This window comes from Armigeres subalbatus, chromosome 2 (assembly GCF_024139115.2).
Source record: "Armigeres subalbatus isolate Guangzhou_Male chromosome 2, GZ_Asu_2, whole genome shotgun sequence".
Classification (NCBI taxonomy): Eukaryota; Metazoa; Arthropoda; class Insecta; order Diptera; family Culicidae; genus Armigeres; species Armigeres subalbatus.
The window spans coordinates 208,861,547-208,879,075 of NC_085140.1; the positions used below are offsets into that span (position 1 = coordinate 208,861,547).

General features: G+C 37.4%; 1 protein-coding gene across 2 annotated transcripts in view; it reads left to right on the top strand.

Moving 5' to 3' along the window:
- Positions 1–17,529, top strand: part of LOC134215825 (TBC1 domain family member 31) — a 108,497-nt gene that overhangs the window by 45,123 nt on the left and 45,845 nt on the right. For both annotated transcript variants that reach the window (XM_062694935.1, XM_062694936.1), the window contains exons 4-5: positions 7,187–7,558; positions 16,518–17,434. In XM_062694935.1, coding sequence (XP_062550919.1) covers positions 7,187–7,558; positions 16,518–17,434 — 1,289 coding nt within the window. The remainder of the gene's footprint in view (positions 1–7,186; positions 7,559–16,517; positions 17,435–17,529) is intronic.

Below are 17,529 nucleotides of genomic sequence, written 5' to 3' on the forward strand. Positions count from 1 at the left end.
GTCGAGACAATTTCCAATCCGTAAATTATCTAGACTGGCACCGGGAATCGAACCGAGTCACCCTCAGCATGGTCTTGCTTTGTAGCCGCGCGTTTTACCGCTAGGCGGGTAGTAATAATAACTTGTTAATACAAGAGCAATCGGGATATCGAGAAGGACATTCTTGTGAAACCGCATTGAACTTAGTGTTAGCCAAATGGAAAGAAAACATGGAGTGTAAAGATACTATCATTGCTGTACTTTTGGATCTTAAACGCAACTTTGAAACAATCTCTAGGCCCTTATTGTTGGAAACAATCAAGCGCTTTGGAATTTCGGGTTCTGCGTATGAATGGTTCAGAAGCTATTTGTCTGACAGAATCCAAAGGACTGTTTTTAATGATTGTGTTTCAAATCCCATGGAAAGTAATCTTGGTGTTCCACAGGAAAGTGTATTAGGGCCCGTTTTATTTATTATGTATATTAATGATGTGGTGGCTTCTTCAAATAATGACCACTCGCGACGACGGTTGGTTACTGAATCCCTTTATTGAATGTTTTCATTTCAAAGTTTGGTTAATTCTACAAAGTTCTCTTAAGTCTACATAACTGAATATATTGGTAGGAGGTACTTGGAGTGTTCCAAACGTTTCTTAGAATATGGGTAAAGGAGAAAGCAGAAATACTATGGCAAAATAAAGAGCGAGCGAGAGAAACTGCATCCAGGCGTACAACAAAAATGCACTTGACTACAGTGAAGTAAATTGATGCCTGCGCAAGATATATTGGTTTAGGTTCAAGCACTTTTGTGGGAACCATATGGTGTGGTGCTGAAGGAGTCGAATTACGCTAGGTGACGGCGTTCGGTGGGGGAATTATATTAGGAGTTGTTCTAGTTGCTGGGTGACGATAACATGGGTCATCGTTCTGTGTTATGCCAGAAGATGTGTAAGCAATAAATTAGTTCAAGTGGCTAGGAGGTTTGCTGAGAAATGGGAATGCTTGGGTTTTGGACTATGTGCTTGATTTGTAAAAGAAGAGTAACATCGTTGCATAATTTGTGACTTATGCAAAAGAATATACTACAATGACATGGGACGGGTCTTACGTTTTTGCAACATTAATCTTTTCGTGGATGACACAGTATCATTCATTGCAGCTAGAAATATTGATGATGTTGTTTCACCCTTGAATACAGATTTGCATTCTCTAAGTAGATGGTTGAAGTACAAACAGTTGAAGTTGAATATAAGTAAAACTAAATACATGGTAATTTCGCGAAATCGATTCATTGATAATGTTTCTGTTAGAATTGGTGATGAAACACTTGATCGCGTTCGGGAAATTAAATATCTTGGCGAGATTATTGATGATAAATTGAAATTTGATTCTCATATCAACAATGTCATATCAACAATATCCAAGAAGTATGGAATTTTATGTCGATTAAAAAACTTTTCAAAAGGACCTAAGTAACATTTTTTTCATGAATTAATTTGAATAGCGCAATCAACAGAATAACATGAAAGGTTTTGATTGCAGTACACAAATTAATTCATGAAAAAATGTTACTTAGGTCCTTTTGAAAAGTTAAGCGAGAGTTGTACAAATCAATCATCTCTCTTCACCTGGACTTTTGCGCCTCCATTTTATTTCTGGTCAATGAAACACAAATATCGAGGTTACAGCGTTTGCAAAATAAAGTTATGCGTTTGTTTTTTGGATGTAATAGATTCACTTCCTTCTTCTTTTTGTTGGACGCTTTACAATGGTTATCAGTGAAGCAAAGAATTGTTTTTTTGACTATGGGGTTCATTTTCAAAATAATAAATGGATTGCTGCCCCGATAATTGTGTAATCGAATTAAAAGAGGAAGTGACATTCATATATATAATACTAGAAACGCGGATGAAATAAGAACACCTTATTTTTTGTATGGAGCTTCACAAAATTCATTGTTTTATAAAGGAATAAACGTATTCAATTTGATGCCTATATACATCAAGCGTGCAAGGACACTATCACTGTTCAAGAGATTGTGTATTTCACACGTAAAAGCTGGTTTTTAAACAGTCATATATTTAAGTTTTTGGTAATTGTGTATCTTGACGAATTTGTGATAACGGATATCTTTTCTTGAACAATGTAAATGATTTGTTATTTCATTAGGGCGCTTATAGACTATTTTGTTCGCCTCGAAGATGATGATGATATTTCATTTACTCAATAAGAGTTGTATTTTTACATTCTTTTGTGTAGTCTACAAATGTTTGAGAATCGCGCGCGAAATACAGGTATAAATAACTTTTTACGATTTTATAATCAATACTTGAAACACTTGGAACTGTTTGAAGGATACTATGAAAAGTAGTGACCCAACTAACATTTAATGTCAATGAAAATGTTATTTCAACTCGTTTATACGGCTTCAAGCTGAACATGTGTGCTATACTTATGATCAAGAACATCTATTCAATTCCTTTACCAGCAAATCTGGCGAATCTATTCAGCTGTTTTTGACGTGCCGGCACAACTACTTTACAGCATGTTACACAATTTTTTCTCAATCTTTACTAAACTATTTAGTAATATAATTCGCTTCAATGGCGCTTATTCAGATTTGTTGAATCTGTTAAATAAGTTTTATACAGCCACTGAATTCAATTTGATTAAATATTATTTGAGAGGAGAGTAAATTTCGGAGTTTATTTAATGTTTTTTTTTGTGAGAACTCAAATATCAATTTTGTTGCTACCTAGATTCGAACTCCTGATCTCCTGATTCAATGGCCGCTGCTCTGTCATCACCGTCACTTTGACATATGTAAATAACAAAGAAAATTATGGATGTGCTTCTTCGCATACCCTATAGGTTGTTTTACTAACGCTATTTTCAGATTCATGCTGTATAAACGTTAGAAAGAGGCCTACATGCTGCCTTTAACACATAAGCTTAAAAATTATGCTATCAGCATTATGTCAACCATTATTAAAACATTTATCAGCATGTTCTGTTGGCTAACTTTTTTGCATCATCAATCGCTGAAATTGTTTTTAGGCAACATTTTTTCGATCTGTATGGATGCTACTCTGCTGCTAATCGTTTAAAAGTAGCCGTCAACAGAAATATCGCTTCTAAATGGCTAGTTTTCTTACACTAGCTGCTAGCGTTATTGACAGCGCTTTGTCAGTTGCTATAAGAGCAGGTGAAAACCTTTGTAGCTGCATTACAGAAATCAATAGCTCAAGCTCATACACAGCTCCGGCAACAAAAATCAAATGTAAACATTGCGGTTTTGACGTTCCATACTGATAAGCTATTAAAAGAAGCAGTATAAGGTTTACTTAAACGTTGTGTAATCTTCAAAGATATCAAAGTTGCCTAAAAGCTTCGTTAGTTCATTTATAGCGCCATTACGCTCTATTGTTAGTGCTATAACAACAGCGAAAACATTTTCATTGTGAATGCTACTCACCGTAATATAGGAAGTTGCTAACAAGCAACTTAATTACATACATGAGCTCTTAACCGATAAGCTTTGTTGCTAATTCAGACAGAGCTGTTTTATGACTATATGAAAGCTGCATAAACGATAAAAGATGAAATATATTCGGCACAAACTGACTAGCTGATAGATATTTGGGTAATAGTCGAGTTGAAGTTTAAGGGATTATTTGCGAAGGCTTTTCTTTTATTCAGCATTGGCTGCTTTTATCCAAACATTATACAGCCAAAGGCTAGAAGTTGAAGCTTTTAGCACCAAAATTGTTAGTTGGGGAGCTCTCAGATAGAACGCGATTTTATCGAGACTTTTGGTATCTACGACGAGGTAACACAGGTTTTGAATTTTTTCGAGTAAGGTACACTGGGGGAAGTGGAAAAAGGGGGTAAGTGTAAAAAGCGACTCGAAAAATTGGAATTGTACATACTTTACAGTTTTTACCACATCATAACATTATGCAAGAATATACTTTGATGCTCACACTAATACTATGTTGAAATTTGTATAATACATACACTAACACGGTTAACGCTTGAACTGTAATTTTAGGTTTCGCGAAAAGTTGATTTTTGCATTCATAAAATCAATTCTTATTTGCACCAATTGTTTTTGTTTTTCAAGTGAATTTATATCACAGGTGGCCATTATAAAACCATTAAACTAATCCCATTCAATTGGTAGTGGTTTGTACCAAGAAAGCAAATAATTCAAAGATTTTACACTTACCCCAGGTATCAAATACTGCGGGGGAAGTGGATATTGTTCTAATTACGCAATTTTTTTTCTTACCTCCAGGGTTTATTTCGATAGCTGTGAATCTTAATGTGTTCCTTCTTTGTTATCATTGTGATTCCAGTGGTGATTGGACTCATATAAATGAGAAAATGCCTGATTAATCCACCTATCGGTATTGATGCCTTTCACATGCTTTACATATGAAAAAAAATTATAATAAAGTTAAAAATAGCACTGATAGGTAAATATATTGAATAATTAACATTAATTTTTATTCATAACAAGTTTCGCCGTTGAATGCAATTTTGTTTGCGAACAAATTGGTTAAGGACAAGTGCTTAAGAATAGCTGATAATTTCGTACGTGCTTTTCGCATACACATACATACAAATACACACATACAGACATCATCTCAATTCGTTAAACTAAGTTGCTTAGTTTATAACCCTGTAAGTCCCATTTTTCCTTTAAAAAGTTCATCTTTGGGGTGAACATATAGACTTTACGTACACTTAGTGTTCGAGAAGGCAAAACCAGCCCTCACCTAGCTATTACGAGAATTCCTTGAGGATCTATTCCGTTAAGGTAATGAAATTATTCCACAAAAGATACTCAGAGCAATTATCGTATTGATTTTAGTTATATGTAACTACTCATCACTATTGAAGGTCAAGGTAACATGGGTTTTCCAGTTACCCCATCCCACTAGGATAAGTGGAAAAACAACTCCTAATTTTAAAATCTATTTCCATAAATTTCAAACGACCGAAATGGTACGAATTAGTGCACAGTTGGTGCAAAATTAACTGTTTTTGATAGCCCATTTTGATTGAAGGCATTTAAATCATTTAAACTGGTTTTATACTAATTCGAACATGCACTATCGATTTTTCCTTTTCCACTTCCCCCAGTATACCTTAAATTAATTGATTGGTAATAGCGAGATTAGTTTGAAAACGCGCTTCTTGACGAAACTTTTGGCAGAGAAGATAGAACCGCACAGCACGAAAGCATAATGCAGTCTGAGGTCCCGAATTCTTATTTCCTTTCTACCAGCTGCATTTTTGATATTCTTGGTTTTTGATCATGTGCCGTTCCTATTCTAACAGTGTTAAAAACTATTAAAACATACATGCTTCAGTGACGGAAAAAAATCTGCCTTTAAAATTTTCACAGTAACGCGTTATGTAGGGGAGGGAGAGGGACCAAAAATGTTGCTTTTTGTTACAAGGAAAAGGGAGGCGGTTAAACACTTAGATTTTTGCGTTACATAATTTGTGAACAGAAATATCTGATTTACCACCAAGGTGTCAAAAATCTTGGTTTGCATATGACACGGGCCTTTCCGCCAAAGGGCGGAGCCTTCGTGTCATTTGTAGTAGATTGCAAAAAAGTTTGGCTATTTTTTCCTCTTACTTGTAAAAATGAAAAATGTTCCCGAATGCTTCTAAAACTAATTTTCCCACATAAGCTAAGAGCTTTTCGTTTAAGCAGACTTGTAGCAGACATATTGTAACTATGAATGGGGTTCCAATTAATTAGTCCAGCGAAATTAAATATTTAGGACTTATGGTAAGCCTAAAGAATAAATTTTTGAATTACAAACAAATTTTTAGACCAATCATGTTGTATGCTGTGCCAATATGGACTAATTGCTGCAATACCAGAAAGAAGGCACTTCAGAGGATTCAAAATAAAATTTTGAAAATGGTTCTGAAGTTGATCACTCGTATAGTACCAATGAACTGCATAGAATTTCTAATATTGAGACACTGCAATAAACGTCCAATAAATGGCTACAGCTCATTGCAAGTACATCATACATACCGCAAAGTGTCCGGTATAAGGGCCCACTTTTATGAACAATAACAAATGCTCAAATATGGTTCGTATGAATCATAAATTATAAAATTTTGCATTGACGGTGGGCCAGTCAACATAATCCCGATAGGTAGATCTCCCCTACCTATCAAACAACGAATGAAAACCTTTAAAACTACTGTTTTAAAGTGAATTTCATGTTTGACAAAACTTATTGAGGTTGATATACGTTTTTGTATGTATCTATACTGCCCCCACGCGCATAACAGTCCCATTTTACTTTTCATCACTTTTGAGTTAACACAACGAATAGTGTTTGTTTCTAATGTACTTCCATAATTCATAATAAAAATTGTGATTCTGTGTGTCCTTGAGTGAGAAAAAATACCAAGTCATGTGCATGCAATATTAAAACTAGCCACATAACAGTCCCATTAAGAATTTATTTGACATAATAGCACAAAACTAAACAATATTCCAATCAAACTAAGTCGTTTCCCGGTAGTCTATCGAATGATGAACAACTCAGCAACATTTCCACAAAATCCGATGATGTTTCAATTTATTGGATTTTTTGAAAAATTTCATATGGAAAATGTGATTTGGAACTTCAATACCTAGCTATTATCTCAGTATGCGAAAAAAACGGCATGGGACTAAATCTAAAATTGATTTTCGATTCATTAATAGAATTGATGTCAATATTGCCAAAATTGAATACAACTGGTTCCAAGAGTGATGAATATTATTCCATTGCGTTTTTGCACAGCTTTCGAAAACTTCATATGTAAATACTCCAGGACCTAAAGCATATTCGTTTACTAGTAACTAGTTGCACACGTAAAATCTAATCTTGTAGCTAATAGAAAGATACGCAATTTCAAGGATCATAACGCATGTTTTATCGGATTCTACTAAATTTATATCCTAATGAAAGTTAGGCCAAAAAGTAACATAACTGTTTGTTCTGATAGTCCACATCGAAAAACTGCCATCAGTGTTCCATTGTGAAGCGAAGCATGAAACAACATGGCGTATGCGTTTGAATGAAACCTACGAAACGATGCTATCCTACGTCTGTGCATGCATTTCAAAAATGACTGCGAATGGCTCTCCATGTAATTGCATTTCTGTTGTTTTCATCCACAGATACTGGCATCGAACTAATGCGCTTGAAAGCTCACCATACCCGAATCGAACGGATATCCTTCCCATCCTGGTTCGCAAAACAACATCAAAAACAAGAGACACAACACCCACAAACAAATTCGCATCCAAGCCGAAAACAAGGAGCACGATGCTTAGAAAAAGCCTCCGACTCGCACGGCACCCAGGACCAACAGACGGCTAAATCGAGCAAAAACACCTTGATGCCGATGTTCCTTGTAACGGCATCCGAATGCGCCAAATTGTACGATGCGCGAAATTTCGTGGAATTGCATCAACTGAATTACGGGACGGCAGACTCAATGAAGCGGATCGAGCATCTGCAGTGGGCGCCACGTGCGGGCCTATTACTAGGTGAGAAACATGTAAATGTATCCTTAATTATCGGTGACATTCAATTTGCTTAAAGTGAATCAGAATGCTATTTCTAAATTTACTCTTGAATAACAATGGCACTTATCTCAACATAGAAGAACCAACAACAGATATGATTTGAGTTTGCGTTTATAATATGTAAATACGAACCTGTTTTTATAGTTCGTGTTTGAGTAATAAAATGGATTACTTTCCCGGATCTCAATAAAGAATTGTATAATAACCCTAATAAACCACTCAAGTGAACAGCATAATGTTTATCAGTATTACTCATGGGTCATGGTTAGTGCCATATTGAATAACTCCAGTGGAATATCTCTTACAATCCTATTTATATAATTACATGTTACTTAATTAGTCTAGTTCGAGTTACTTTACGTCGCGTACCTCCATGAAATATTTCAGGGTTCCTTATGGATTTAAAATTTTCTCTTCAGTAAAAATACTAACGGTTATGCGCGACAAGCAGCATGAAGTTGAATGACAGAAATTTGTATGACGAAAGGCATCGAGTTTTATTAGGGGGAACGACGGCTTTGACAGGTTTTGTTCTATTATTGTCAGGGTTTTTTTTATAACTGATTATGCTCAAATATGGCCTAAACATTTTGACCAAATTTCATAAAATTTGGTCGACAAAAACCCCCTGCCAATAATAGAACAAAACCTGCCAAAGCCGTCTTTTCCCCTACTATTATTATCTTTAAGGTTTTCGGCCCTCGGCCGACTCATCTCGTACATAGTCTTTTCTTAAAACAGGAACTTTTTACGAAAAAAAAAAAAAATGCTGAAAGGTTTTCGCTACTGATGGGCATAACTTTTTCAGAACGGATGAGTCATATACTGCCAATAAATTCATAACAGTCCCATTTAGATAGGAAATCAAGCAAAAATGGGACTGTTTTGAATTTATGGGCAGTATATTCCCGGCGTTTTTTTTGTTCGGGATGAACCATTGCGTCCAGTTCATTGAGCTTTTGTAGTACACCCATGTCTTTTTGCTCCATTTCTATTGAGAATTTCTATTTATTCAGATATTTCTCAAACTTAACCTTCCGGGACTCGCACCGTTGTAAAAAGTACAACACATTGAGTAAAAATGAGATAACTTTTCAGTCAGTTGACCAATTTGCACCAAACCACCATGTATTCCTCAAAAAATTAGTTCTTCATCAACTGAAAAGATAATAAAAGTGATTCGATAGAAGGCTCGGGTAAATATAGCTAAATAAAAGGCTCAGGTGCACTGGGAAAAGTGACCAGTAATGAATTATTTTTTATTTCATTAACAGTTCATCCTAACGTAACGCGATTTTTTCTATATCATTTCTGATAATAGCCTTGGAGTTAATTCGCAGTTCTCACTCACCTATGACCGCAGGTGGCCACCAGGCGGCCTTCCGGAAGACCCGGAACGTTCGTAAAAATGGTCATTTTGGAAAGTTCGTCCGAGAGCAGCGCATTTTTTTCTAAACCATTTCTGATGGGGATGTTTGAGCTAAAACACATTTCTCGCACTGCTATGACCAAGATGAATACACCACTAGGTGTTCCAATCTGCCAAATTCACGATTCAGCCATCTTGGATTTTAGTATGGGAGAGCCAGCCGGTTTGTTGTCGTTTTGCACTGAAAATGAATTTTTCACCCCCGCCTTCCTCTCTTCCACAAACTAAGCACATTGCAACACCTAGCTGTGTATTCATCTTGGCTATGACCACAGATGGCCACCAGGCGGCCTTCCGGAAAACCCGGACCGTCCGTAAAAATGGTCATTATGTGAAGTTCGTCCTATGGGGATGGGGAAGTCTGAGCTAATAAAACACATTTCTCACACAGCCATGACCGCAGGTGGCCACCAGGCGGCCTTTCGGAAAACCCGGAACATCCGTAAAATGATCATTTTGTGAAGTTTGTCCTAGAGCAGCGCAATTTTTTGTGAACCATTTCTGACGGCAATATTCGAGTTAATACATTGCTCCTACTCTGCTATGACCACAGTGGCCACCAGGCGGCTATCCGGAAAATCCGGGACATCCGTAAAAAATGGTAATTTTGTGAAGTTCGTCCTAGAGCAGCACAATTTTTCTAAACCATTTCTGACGGTGATTTTGGATGTCATTACTCTGCTATGACCGCAGGTGACCACCAGATGGCCTTCGGGATAATACGGAACGACCGTAGAAATGATGATTTTGGAAAGTTATTCCTACAGTTATGGCTTAGTTATTGGCCAACTAAGTGTATCTTCTGAACCCTGAACCCTTCTGTATATTCTGAACCCCCATCAAATTTGGAACACACATTCTTTATCTTTAATAGATGACGATAGTGTGGTTGGAGATGCTCTTTGGAAATGGGGGAGGGTGTGGGGGGAGGCGTATGGCTTAGTTATTGGTCAACTTAGTGTATCTTCTGAACCCTTCGACCGATTTCAACCAAATTTGGAACACACATTCTTTATCTTTAAGAGATGACGATAGGAGAGTTAGGGATGCTCTTTTGAAAAGGGAAGGGTGTGGGGGATGGGTATTGCTTAGTTATTGATTAACTCAGTATACCTTTTGAACCCCTTGGCCGATTTCAACCAAATTTGGAACACACAATATTTATCTTAAAGAGACGACGATAGGAGAGTTAGGGATGCTGTTTGGAAAAGGGGAGGGTGTGGTGGGAGGGATAATGCTTAGTTATTGGTCAACTCAGTGTATCTTCTGAACCCTTTGGCCGATTTCAACCAAATTTGGAACAAACATTCTTTATCTTAAAGAGACGACGATAGGAGAGTTAGGGATGCTGTTTGGAAAAGGGGGAGGATGAGGGGGAAGGGGTATAGTTTAGTTATTGGTCAACTCGGTGTATCTTCTGAACCCATTGGCCGTTTTCAACCAAATTTGAAACACACATTCTTCATATTAAGGAGACGACGATAGTGTGGTTTGGGATGCTCTTTGAAAAAGGGAGGGTATGGGGGGAGCGGTATTGTTCAGCAATCGATCAACTCAATGTAAGTCTTGAATCCAATGACCGATTTGAACCAAATTTGTATCAAATATTGTCCTAAGAAAACAATTTTAGTTGATGTGGGTAGGTCATTTTAAAAGGGGGAGGGTGTGAGAGAGGGGTATTGTTTAGTTATCGATCAATTCAGCATAACTTTTGAACCCATTTACCGATGTCCAACTTGGAACCCATATTCTCTGTTTGAGGAAGACTGGGTAGGAGTGTCATAGCTGAATGAGAGAGAGGGTATATTTATGAAACGAAAAGTTTAGTATACCATTTTACCGCAAACCAAATTTGTAGACACGTTTTCTCTACCCAAAACTATTATAGAGAGGCTGGGAAAAACTTTTTGACTGCGGGAGGTTATTGGAGTTGGGTATTGTTTAGAAAACGACTTAATTTAAAATCTCTCTTTTTTTAATTCATTCGAGGTTCTTTGACATCGTACAATGCTCCGGAAACAAATTTCCCGAATTCCTCAAAAATAGCAAATTCTCGACAATAACATTTTCCCGGTAATAACATTTACCCAAAAATAACTTCAACGAAAATGATATTTCCCAAAAATGATTCTTACCGATACACATATCCCAGAATATGACATTTCCGGAAAATGACATATCCCCGAATGAAGCAGGATATTTACATAACACTATTTGGCCTAAGGTCATTCGACATGAAGGGCATTTGGAATAATTATGAACAGCATCAGAAAAATCTTTCATAGAAAGCATGCATTTGCTGGGTATACAGCAATGATATTTGTTACCCTTCATCGGAATCATGGTTTGCCCAGTGAAATGCAATGATTAATGTGTTTTCTTCTGGATGGTGGGTGTGATTGCTTCTTTAAAAGTAGGCATTTGCCCGGAATAAGGCAATGGTGAGTGTGATCCCTTCTTTAAAAATGGGCGTTTGCCCGGAATAAAGCATCGGTGGATGTTTTTTCTTCTTTAGCAATTGACGTTAGCCCGGAATAAGGCTATTCAAACCAACGATCCCTTTTTAAAGATAAGTCAATGCTTCCAAAAGCCTTCTTTTAATCAAATGATAAAGTATCAATAAGTTAACACAATTCCTCTGTTGACCAATTGGTTTTACATTTTCTGATTGGGATAAAAAACTGAAAACCAAACTGGCAATTCCGAGCAAGGCCGGGTACATAAAGCTAGTGAGAGAATTTATCCCCTTTATTATTTTCCCGAAAAAATCACGTTGATATAATTTGAATTGGCTTCATTATAACGAATTTTATGACTGTTGTACTTTTTACAACACGCGAGTTCTCGTGTGATGAAACTTGGAGCGCGTTGCGGAAGGTTAATGTGAGGACTCTTTAGATAGAGGTACCGCTATTTATACCCTCCGAGAAATGCCTTATACCAACTCTCAAAGGCGTGCCTCTCAATCAGTTTCGGATTCAACAATAAGTGGGATAATAATGATTTTGACCGGTACTGTAGTTCAAACATATTTTTGCTTCTTATGAGTTCCGAATTAGTTTTTGTACAGAGATCTGATTTCATTGCGTTTGGCATTTCGGAATCTCACCTTTACACAGACCTCTAATCAGTCAGACATTCACCAAATTCGTATCCGCTTCTTTCATAATCAATCAGCGCTCTGAAGCTTAGAGATTCATGTCGTCGGCTTCGAAACCAGCTTAAGGTGGTTATACAACAAAGCCAGAAATCGGCCATCTTGGAAACCACGTGCTTTTCCTAGTGATTTTTCAAGAGCACGAATTGAGAGAACAACAACGCCCATGGGGATGAAACATCTGTAGATAGTTTGCTTACTCATGCTGAACAATCGACTTTAATTTCAGCATTGTACGACAATTATTACGCTAGATTTGAACTTTTGATAATAGGAGTAGAAAACCGTGTGGTGAATTTGAAATTCACCACATGGCTTAATTGTATAATCACCTTAAGATTGAGTTAGACGTTTTTTTACAATTTACTCAATTGACTCCATCCACAAGGTGCAAAAGATGGGTCATCTAAAAGCAAATTATAGTCGTTCCATACTCTTCCGACCATCATTCATACGTATTAACAAGAATAGTAAGAACTAGAGCACATTGTGGTAGATCTCACTCCGTAATGCATCACGAAAATGTATCTACCCAGCACTACAGGCTCCGTTGATGCCTGGCCAATTGTTTCACCCTCCAGTACATTCATCCCCTCGGCACGGGTCGCCTGACACCTTGGGATTCGGGATAAGGGACGTCGTATTGTCAGCTTCAGTGTTGTACCGAGCCTGGCGATATTACCGGATTTACACCGTTGCGCACTACTTATGAGTATCCATGTCCCAACGTACAGGCAGCGTTTAAGATTGGTTGTGTGTTGTGTAAAATCCGTAAAATCACATAACGGAGCTAGGTCCCTCAAAATGGAACTAAAGATCTGGAAAAAATCTGATAAAAAAACAATAACAACAAAACAACCTAAAAAGTTTATATCAACCAACAAAACTGTTCTCAGTCTATCTAAAAAAGGTTAATTTTCGGCAATTATTTTTTGTTCGGCTGTACGGTAAAAAAATACCGACGCTAATTGTAAAAATATAGTTTTATCCAGCATCCCATCAAATATGCTTTCAAGATTACCAAACACAACTGTCAACCAGCCATTTGTCGCCGTTTGCATTATTCTGTATCGCGTTATAAATTGAGATTATAAATTTTTGTTTTTTTTTCAAGTAATGTATAAGTATTTGATTTAGCATTGAATAACCTATGGGGATTGTGGAGGGGTAGGGATAAAAGAATACTAATACAAAGCTTCTGCCTGCATACATAAATTTATTTTTTTTGGCGTTTGATGTGAAACAGTCAATAATCAAATATTATTGCGTATAATACCTTTCTTTTTTTTCTTTATAATTTTTTTCTTTATAATTTCGTGTAGCCATGGACCGAGCCGAATGGAGAAGACTCTTATATACTGCACAAGCACAGGGCGCCTTTATTGTTTATATGCAAAAGTATGTTTTGCCGTAAATGTCTGTCAGTCCGTGTGTATGTGTACGTATGTGTGTGTACACACAAAAACTAAAAAAAACATTAGCCAACTTTTCATCTAGTAATCCTTGACCAATTTTCTTGCATCAAGTTGCATTCGAAAGAGGGCAATCACTATTGAATTTGTAGACAATCGGCCATTGCGTTTTAAAAGTTTTAGATCAAATGGTACATCGAACCATATAAAACCATATAAAGTTGGTGTCTTGGCTAAACGCGTGAAAAGCAGTATTACTACAGTCGGGACTCGCTGGTTGGGATCCTAATACTTGGGTCACTTTTTAGTTGGGCCTCCGCTGGTTGGGCCATGGCCCAACTAAAAAGCAACCGTACGTCAAAATTCAATGTAAACACGGAAAACGGGATTGGGCGTCACTGGACATCATTTGTGATGTTCAAGTCGAAATGTTGTACCGAAAGGCTATCATTTCACTCCGAAAACGAACTTTTTACAGAAGCTTCGGAGACCCATTGTTTTATTACTAATCGACTCAGCTCGACAAACTGAGAACATATCTGTCTGTCCGTTTGTATGTACAGGGGTTAGACAAAAAGGTTGAGATAGGTATAATTATGTCGAAACTCAAATCATCATAACTTTGCGTACAATAATCCAATTTTGATAAAATCAGGACCATCAGAACCATCAGCCTCTAGTACACTGTTCCCTTGCAAAATCTAAGATTGGTCCTTGGCTACCGGAGATGCTCCAGGTTTTCCGAAGGTATGTTCAAGATGCATTTTTTCACTGCTTGTCATTTTATGTGACGTTTACTTTTATCATGTTTTATGTATTCTCCAAAATCCAGAACTAATATGCTGACCTATGGTGGCTGTAGATCGAGAATCCATCAAAACTACGCAGAGATATGGCCATTTCCGTAAAAAACGGTTCCGGGAACATGATGAAATGATAACAGATCGGAATAATGCAAATATGGGTATCTATCTTCATGGCTTTGCGAGACGATGATTACAGAAACATTTCCAGAATGATAGTGTCCACTGCCATCCTTATAGCAGGTTCCAAGGGCCTTCCAGGAGGGGCCGGTTCTGGTACCGTCTGGAACTAAGCATATATGGGTGTCAAAATTCATGTTTTCCCAAGACGATGAATATAGGATCTTTATTAAAGATACATTATGATGACTGTAAGACTCTCTGGCCAATTTGTAACAGGTTCCGGGTGTTCTGCGAAAGTGACATTTGTTCAGGGTGTATGGCCAATCCCGTACCGATTTTACGAAAATGGCCATATCTTTGCGTATATCAAACGAATTTTTGATCTGCAGCCAGCATTGGTTAGTTTATTAGTTCTAGTTTCCAGCGAAAGTATAAAACATGATGGCAGTAAACGTCAGATAAAATGACAAGCAGAAGAAAAAATGCATTTTTAACATATCCTCGGAAAAGCCAAGGGCCAATCTGAGGTTTTACATGGGAACAGTTTACTAGAAGAGTTTCCGCGTTCGAAGGTCCCGGTTTCATCGAAATCGGATTTTTCTACGCAAAGTTATGCTGATTTGAACTTCGACAAAATTTTGCCTATCTCAACCTTTTTGTCTAATCCCTGTATGTGTGTATGTGTGTGCACAAAAGCAAAGAAAAGCATTAAACAACTTTTCATATAGTAATCTTTAACCGATTTTCTCGCAACAAGTTTTGTTCGATAGGGGACAAAGCCTTGTTGACCACTATTGAATTTCATAATGATCCGCTGCGTTTGAAAGTTTTGAAGAAAATGGTACATCGATCCATATAAGCCCCACATAAGGTTGGTGTCTTGACTAAAGGCGAGAAAGGCAGTTTATTTTTTAAATTCACCTAGTAAGAAACGTAGAGCTATTAGATAAGTAAATAATAATAAATTGATACCAGCGTGGAATCAAAATCAAATTATAGTGATCGTTTTCTAATTGGGTTTTCTTCAATTGGGGCTTTTTAAGTTGAGGGTTTGCTAATTGGAACTAAACTCAATTAAAAAGCAGCTAAATGTTGTCAAAACTGATATGTGAATATGTACATTATGTGGAAAATATTAATTTGGAAAATGTATTGGAGGTAACCACTTTCCCTTCGATGGGACTCGAACCCATGACCCTAGAGTACTCCTTTCTTCTTTCTTTAACCTTTTTTTCTTTACCCTTCTTCGTACTTCTTTCTTTGTTCTTTCTTCTTCTATCTTGCTTCTCCCACCTTACTTCAGTGTGCTCCGTTTTTTGTTCTTCCAGCTTTCTTTATCTACTTTTTCTTTCTTCTTTCTTCCTTCTTTATTCTTTCTTTATTTACTCATACAGTCATACCTCCATGAGTCGATATTGAAGGGACCATCGATTCATGGGAATATCGAGATGTGGAATAGAAAATTCTTTGAAAGCTGTTTGAAGAGACCATCACAGCGACCCAGAAAATATTTTTTACTTTGTCATAATTTGCTTCCATGAGTCGATATTGAGCCATAGAGTATCGGTTTATGGAGGTTTGACTACTCACTTCTTCCTTCTCATTTCTCACTTCCCGCTTCCTCACTTTTTACTTCTCACATCTCACTTGTCGTTTCTCTCTATACACTACTCACTTTTGGCTTCTCACTTCAAACTTTCAATTTCTTACTTCTCAATTCTCACTTCACATTTCGCACTTCTCACCTCTCACTGCTTCCTTCTGATTTCATATTTTTCATTTCCCACATGTAACTTCTCACATCATACCGTTCACATCTCACCGCTCATTTGTGAGTTCAATAATGGAATTGAGTTCTAAATTGAAGGCAATAATCAATCACTTTTAAAAACGTATTCTGTAATTCTTGTTTATTATTCACTAATTTTGGTAAAATAAATCGTTTTTTTTCATTTTAAATATTATAACTGAGATTTTTTTGGGTTGTCTTTGCCAGGTTGCGGACTGGATGGCAGGCTGTGGCTCTGGAAAACTGACTTCAAACTTGCTAAAGAGTTGAATCTGTTGAAGATGAGAACCAGCTACTTGAATAAGTTTCAAATGGAATATGTTACGGTTACCTGCGACGAGGAACAACCGCTGCTCTGCGAAGGCCAGGATGAATCCAAGCGAAAAGTTGACCGAGTAATCCAGAGCATGACCGCTGATGGACGTACCAAAGGGTTCGTGAAATCGGCTCAATTCACCCTTGGTGGAAAGTTTCTGATGCTTAATTGCATGGACCACTCCTTGATTATACTCAATTGTGATTCATGGCAGGTATGCAAAATTCTGGCACTCTCTGGTTTGTTCATTACGCATTTCGAAATAGTACACGTAGACCGGCAGCATTCATCGCGAGCTAAGGCTCAAGAGTTTCTGATGCTGGTGAAAAATGTTGAGAGTGATTTGCTGCTAATGAATTTGGAGGATGGTTCCAAAAGTTACATAGTGCACAGTCCGGAAAGCAAATGCTATAAATTCCGGCTCTCCAACAATAGCAAAATGCTGGCCAACGTGCTGAAAAGCGGTGAAATTTTGCTCCATAATTTGGAATTCCATTCGTGTGCCTTGAAAGCGAATAAATTACAACAGTCGGCGGTAGTAGTAAGCACACCGACAGGAAAAACACATCCGCGACCATCGAAAACAACTGCCAGCACTAGTATCATTGTCCAACGACAACGGCGAACGACCGGAGAACCAGCGACGAATAGTAATTTAGCTACACCCTCCAACGCATCACTGTACACGGTTGCACCAGCAGCGACGGTTGCCTCTTCCGGTTCAACTTCGACCGGACAAATAGTGTCCGTATTCCGGAAGGAGAGCAAGCTCAAAATAGAGAAGCGCTTGGAAGAAATCCATGATAAGGTGGGTGGACTAAATATGCAATCGGATTGTATTTTTAGATTTGAGTAGTCATCTGGCTAATTGCTGTATAACGTCTGAAATGCATATCATGATTT